This window comes from Andrena cerasifolii, chromosome 15, assembly GCF_050908995.1.
Source record: "Andrena cerasifolii isolate SP2316 chromosome 15, iyAndCera1_principal, whole genome shotgun sequence".
Lineage (NCBI taxonomy): Eukaryota > Metazoa > Arthropoda > Insecta > Hymenoptera > Andrenidae > Andrena > Andrena cerasifolii.
In genome coordinates this window covers 4,325,874-4,332,809 of record NC_135132.1, presented here as the reverse complement: position 1 = coordinate 4,332,809, position 6,936 = coordinate 4,325,874, and the positions used below count along the sequence as shown (strand labels likewise).

Genomic DNA, 6,936 nt, shown 5'->3' with positions numbered 1-6,936 from the left:
ACTAAAACCTCCGCCAAACAGATCACCTTTTCCAGGAACACCCTGTATACGTTTACGCTGGCACAGGGAACGCGGAGGAATTTATCACGACTACCTGGCCGCTTCTGCTCGCCTGTGATCAGGGGATCAAACCAATAGACTCCCGATCGCCCTTCCAATTATTGGAACGATTGGAACTGGACCTTTTGGTCACGTGAACGAAATGGGATTAGAATTCTTACATGTCGTATATGTAGAACGGACTTAGCGCAGTGAAACCTCCTTGGCACGCTCGAGCTCTTTTCGCTGGATTCTCGCCTGTTCCATAGGCGAGTTATGATGCCATCGATCTGACGCGTTAATGGACAGTTTTGACAGGCAGTGATTACCCCCAGACGCGCCTGGTGGTTTCGCGTGAAATATTTCTTGGGGGAGTGAGCTTAATTAATAGGAGGTCGTTGGAGCGAATCAAAGTTGCCGCCTATTGACCGATCGGCGCTGGAGGTTCCGCGCATGCGCTTATCGGTAATTGCCCACTGTGTTTACTAACCTCAGGGGCAAAGCATGTATACTCAGCTTATTGACATGTGAGATAACGTTTATCAATTATTCTACATAGGTATAGCAAGTAACATAATCTCAAAGAGCTGGCGAGAATGTACTTGTAAGAAATGCAGGGAGTGCTTTAGGCGAAAGTTTGTCACGGTCCTTTGTTAGGCACGTGACTTAGTGTGACCTATAAAAATGCCTTTTGTCGTCAGTATTTACGTTGTCCAGTTTCACATACACGAACGACGATATACAGGGTGTCGCCTAAGTCAAGTCACCTGAATAACTTCTACAGTTTTTGAGATAGGAAGAAATGTTTGAGACAAAAGTTGTTTGGTTCCGAGGGACCCATTACGTGGTGGACAGCACTTTTTCTGAGGTGGAGGTGCTTAGGAGATTTAAGGGTCAACTTAATTTTTTATAATATAACTATGTATTAATGAACACCTACGATTGTAGTCCTTCTCAAGGGGTTCTCAACGACTATAATCATTCAAGGTTTTTCAAGGTTAGGGACATAAGAAATGGTGGAAAATGAAAATTCATTGTCAATGTTTCTGAAACGGAATATCCTCAGCTCCATGTTACGGAAATTCAGTACACAGATACTGCGCTGATGATAAATATGATAAATATCGTCGAGAATCGAGACTGTTATTATTCTAAGTTGTGACACCCGAAGAGAATCAGTTTGTTTTTCATGATGCTGAACTTGTTAGTGAGAATGCAAGTTAATTTTGTTGGATTACTATAATTATTAAAAGGCAAAAATGACTCAATATTCAGGGAAACCTGAATATAGTAAAAGATAATGATACGTGTGTAGAGCGTGTTTTTGTTTAAATATCTGGCAACGGTGATAAAACAGTCCGTTGTTAGAGAAGAGCTTACTTCTGTTCGGTATACTGTCTTAGAAAGACATTCTTTCCTAGCCGCTAAATAAAATTAAAATGTAAAAATAGAAGGCTCATTTATTTAATAACCAATTTCCAATAAATTTTTCAGAAGCCTACGTTAAGGCAAGTTAATTTTTCAGAAACGTATTTTATTTATTCGTAACGTAATTTTATTACAGCTGTTATTTGTATATTTTTACTGTAGTTAAGGGGTCTCCCTAGTTTGACACTGTGAAAATAAGGCATATTTGGGGAATTTTTTAGAAGAAGAGTATTGAATATTATAATTCCAAACTTCATACGTTTATTAATTGACGCTCGAAGAATCTGCTCAATTTTTTTTATCCAATAATAATAATAATTTTGTTCAAAGGTACAGTGGTAGTAGTAAGAGGAGTTTGAAAAAAAGTTTCCTGCTGGCGATCCTCTCTCTTTCGCTCTTTTGGACCTGCGCTCTGTCCATTCGCCAGTTACCCTATCACGCACTCGGTTCTCGCTTACGTCACACTCGGATGCGTTATCATTCGCTACCGGTTCTCTCTCCCTCTCCCTCCTCCCCTTCTTTCTCCCTCTCACTCTGTTTCACTCGTTCTTGCTTCCTTGCACAAAACACTGTTGAAGTGCCGCTGAGCCGACGTGTTGTAAAACCGTCCGACACCCGCTTTCTTTATTCCTAATTAATGAAATAAAGCCGAGTTTTTGCGACTTGCGTTAAGTAAAATTGTACGTTAATTTGGTTAACTAATTTATTAAAATATTATTTTAACTATGGAAACCATAATATGTAGTACAAAATGGTGTTGACTGTTCGATGGTTTGTGCGTAAGCGAAGTCTTCGTTTTAACAAAATATATCACAAGTCCCCATCGATGTGACCGCCGTTAAAAAGTTTACCAAACAAAAACAAACAGTTTTTCGCAAGTATCACGTTATCTACCAGTTCTACGGCAAAAATAGTTATTATAAAATTTGTAGCTTAGGAAATTGTGTACAAAAAAGGTTGTATGGGTTCTATACAAAAATTTAATATACTGGGAATTATTCGTCAGATAAATCTTAATTTCACTGGACTACTTGTGATCGGTCAAGTGACCCTGAGCGTCCCGCGTGTCTCGCAGAGAACGCGGGATCGCGTCTTCGCCGAAACCTTGGGTTTTTCCGAAGAAAGCCGGAGCCACTCGTGACGTCACAGGCTGACTCATCGAAGAATGGGGCTTACGAATTTGCCTGCGTTTCTCCGCGTGTTCGACGGGGAGGTACAAACCCCGGTCATGGGTCTCAATCAACCTCTACCCCGCGGCGCCACACGCGCTATTTCTTATTCGTGTCGGATCCCGTCCGACAAAAACCTACCTCTGCGCGACTTGGGGGACCTCGGGAACATCACAGCCATGGGACATTAGCAGTATGACATGCGCAATTACATGTAGCTTGTGATGATTTAATTTCTAAATCGTTAATAATTTTCAGCACCGAAATCTTCGCTTCGGCAACCAAGTGTGGCGGAAATTTTTTCACCGTCATCGCCATACTTTTAAAAAATATCAAAGTGGCGTCGCAATCGTCTTCCACTGATCTGCTGATATTGTCCAGTAATTTTTCCCTCTCGAGGGGTCTTCTTTCCAGGACATCCAGTATATCATCTGACAGTGAATCAGTTCTGTGCCTTTGTGGCACTGAACTGGATGCGCATCTTCTTTTCTTCGTCGATGGAGGAATATTGTTTTGTAACTCTGTCTCTAGAAAAGTTTCATAGCCCGTAGGAATTTCTGAAATGTCGCTGTCGCTACTGCTGCTTCTTTTTCGAACCTTTTCAATCTGTTCCTTTTTACTGCGGGTGCTACAATGAGATAAATAAAATAAATACAATTTTAAAATTTATTGTATTTTAATACTCATGTTGTGTGTACCTATACAAAATACTTTGCTTTTTCTCAGACGACAGATTGTCCAAAAAACTCAGCCTATCCAATAACGGCCATTTAGTTTTCGGCTTCGCTGCCGACCCTGTACGATATTTATTGCCACGCTTTATTTTCTTGAACGTATCGCGTATGCTCCGCCATCTTTTTTTACAATCATCAGCTGAAACAATTAGGTAATATTTTTGCAGGTTCATTGCTACTGCAGAAATATTCAGATCGTTGCCATTTGCATTCGGAATTTCGCCAGAATATATAAGCGCCATCGCAAGAGACGTATTTAAATAATTACGCGACAAATTGACGATTTTTTTCAATTATCTTTTATGCAGAGCACGAAGAGTCTGAGAAAATACTTTTGGAATTTTATCGCAGTGTTATTAGAATATGTGACAAATTTCGAAACTACTTCGATATACCCAGAAAGGGTCAAGGGAATGGCAAGAAACTGCATGCATAGCAAAGGAGTGTATCAATCTAAACTTTTGAGTTTAAGCGGTATTTGAAATTCGCGCCATAGGTAGGCTCAGATTATCCGCTAGAGGCGCTGCGCTGTAAGTATGCGTAGAGACACTACTCTAAGTATGCGTGTGTGTGCGGGCAGTGGCGAGCAGTAGCGAGAGAGAGTGTGGCCTGAGCAGGGAGTTCATGTTCCTCTTTAGAACGCTCTCCAATAATGTAGTTTGCGAGTTAAGAAATAAGTATTTACGTTCGTTTTGTACTTTGTGAAAGTATTAAATAATATTAAATGAAAAGAGTGTTCATCGTTTGTATCCTCTCCTAAAGAGTATGGTTTAAAAAAATACTTGTAACATTTATGATGATAATATGTATATATAATTAAAGAATAAATAAATATAGAAATAAATATAATGAAAGAATACTTTACCTGTTCTATTTACTTTAATCGAGACTTTGTCCCACACAAGTCCTTTCGCTCCGTTATTTTTATAGTTTTTTTCCCTAGAATCATAGAGGACAGGATAATTTGATATATCCGCTATCAATTTTTCGTCCTCCGCAGGCGAAAACTGCAGCTTCATCGACATTTCGGGCACTCGGCACTAAACACACGCAAAATGTCACACTGGCAAGCACTTTAGAGGTATGAAGCGTACAGGTATATGTTTCTGTGCCAACTAAACGCGGGATCTCCAAGCTGCGTCCGGCCGTTGCGCTCAGACGCAGTATACCTACTACCGGTGGAATGGAGAAGCTCGCATTTGTTCTCCCATCAGCGCTTTCGACCGCTGCGTCCGCGCCAGACGTAGGGGTCTGACGCGCAGGGCCGGCCTTCTCTATAAAGGGGCCCGGATGCAAGAAATATTTTGGGGCCGAAAAAATTTCCCCACGGCTAAAAAGCAGATATCTTTTCACGAAAAAAAGCATAATAATAACGATAATAAAGAAAATAAAATAAATAAGCAAATAGACATTAACATATTGAAATATATGACTTATTTAGAGTCATACATATATGTTCTAATTTCTTTTTTAACAGTCCTCGCACACCAGATTTGGGCAAAATTTATTTCGAATAATAGTAAAATCGTTATATAGTACAAATGAAGTTATTCGTTACACAGTAACAAATTAATCTGCAGCGTTATTTGTTATTCGTTATTTGCAGTACTTCCGTGGCGAATAAGTGTCAGGAATAAGCGTGGATGCGAACCCGAGCCTCGGGCCCCAAGGGCCTCGGTCAAGGCCGTCGTCCCGAGAGGTACCATGAGGCAAGGACAATGCTTTTCGAGTACTGCTTTCGTCACGGGGTGCCGGGCGGATCACCCTATACCTGTGCGTATACGCCGCTGGGCTAGTGCGTGCCAACTGCCAACGGCAAGCGATATCTTTATTCGAATAAAAACTCATTCATTATTCTCGAATAACTTCATTTTACTCAAAATTTTTATTCGAAGATTATTCGAATAATGCCCAACTCTGTCGCATACCATGGTATTCCCAGTTTTGTGTTTACAGCGAAATTCAAGTCTGTAACATTAAATCAATTTTACTCAAAGAAAAAATGTTTAGTTCTAATTTTTTTTAGTTCGCTATATTCTTTTTTTTTCTTTCTTCCTTTCTATCGGCCCCCTGTATTGACCGGGGCCCGGTTGCCTTGCACACTCTGCACCCGTCCCCCCTGCGTGGCCGGCACTGCTGACGCGGACGGCTTCAGCAGCAGCGTACATAGGCTACTCTACATAGACGCAAACACATTGCGATGAGCGCATGTGTCGCTGCGGACGCTGCGTCTAGATACTATTCTGCTTCAGCAGCAGTCTATGTACTTAGATGCAAACGCACTGCGTACCATCGCTATAGTGGGACAGAAACCCGAAGAAGTAAGGAAACAAGTCAGAATTCGAAAGTTATGGGATTATGTGTTTTTATTTATTTCTTGTAAACTAATAATATGAGCTCCTAAAAAGGTAAAGATATCATGGCGACTACTTTTGATCTGCGTGTAAACACGTGTCAAAGTTTGTATGCTGTTCTGTGCGAAATTTTAAATCGAGTCCTTTGAATTTTTGGCGATATAAAAGAGAAAATTTTTTGGTAACCAAAATGCAGTAGGCAGTATCGATTCTGGTAAAGAGTAGCAAATAATTAGTTACGTACCCACAGTCTGTGTCGATAATAACCTCGTTGGAAAAATATCTGCAATTATCGGCTTTTTAGTTACCTTCCGAGCAAATTTCTTTTTTGTTTTATAATCAATATATATTTGTCCTCGCAACTGCGAAAACAACATTTGGCAATATTTGCCAATAATGGAGCCTGTATTCTATGTCGCGCAGTGGCGCTGATTCAGGAGCCGGTCCAAGTTAGGTAATTTTCCCCTACTTGTAAACCTGCATCCATGTTATCCTATGTACCTACCAAATACTGTCCACTAGGTGTTAATACATTTCTGTGAAATTATAAAGTAGCTTAATAAGATTCGGCATTTTAATCGGAAAAAATGGCATGTTGAACATTTTCTCTGTTTCTTGGGCCTGAGGTCCACTGCGCGTCAGCGCAAAAGCGGGCTCAGAGCGAAGCGAGAATTTACACGTTGTTTACGATCGGTAATTTGATATTTTCCCGAGAACGTTTCGACTGCATCCATTTGCCAGCATTTCTAAAGGGCAATCAAGGACGTGGTGCCGTCGTTAAGAATTTTAGGCATTCTTCGGTCTGGTTGTGAGTTAATCCGTATATTGCTCTATCGGTGGATGGTAGGTACATAAGGTGAATGTCCCAATTGCTGCTCATGTCCCCATTTCTGCTCATTACGTATTTTTCTTATTATTATAAGCGTCACGTTTGTATTATAGTTACAACAAAATAATTCTAAATTATTTGAACATTTACGCGAGTGTTGCACGAGCTTGGGGCTAATCAAAGTGCAGCATAAGCAACGAAAAACTTTTAAAATGAGAGACTCATGATTTTTCGACCATGTTTTAGCTGGTTGTGGTAAGGAACAGGGTCACTATTGGTATTCGATAATTGGGCAGAAAATAGTTTTTGCAGTAAAAGTTCTTATTTAATAATAAAGACAGATACCGTGTTGTGTTCTGGATGTAGATTTTGTACTATTTTTA

At 40.3% G+C, this 6,936-nt stretch overlaps 1 protein-coding gene across 1 annotated transcript; it reads right to left on the bottom strand.

The window, feature by feature from the left end:
• Positions 1-1,616: 1,616 nt before the first annotated feature.
• On the bottom strand, positions 1,617-4,537 carry LOC143376751 (uncharacterized). Its single transcript, XM_076827391.1, has 3 exons — positions 4,236-4,537; positions 3,335-3,509; positions 1,617-3,264 (listed from the first exon to the last, which is right to left on the bottom strand). Exons 1-3 carry the CDS (start codon positions 4,393-4,395, stop codon positions 2,808-2,810), a joined length of 792 nt encoding a protein of 263 aa, XP_076683506.1. The 5' UTR covers positions 4,396-4,537; the 3' UTR covers positions 1,617-2,807.
• Between the last annotated feature and the right edge of the window lie 2,399 nt (positions 4,538-6,936).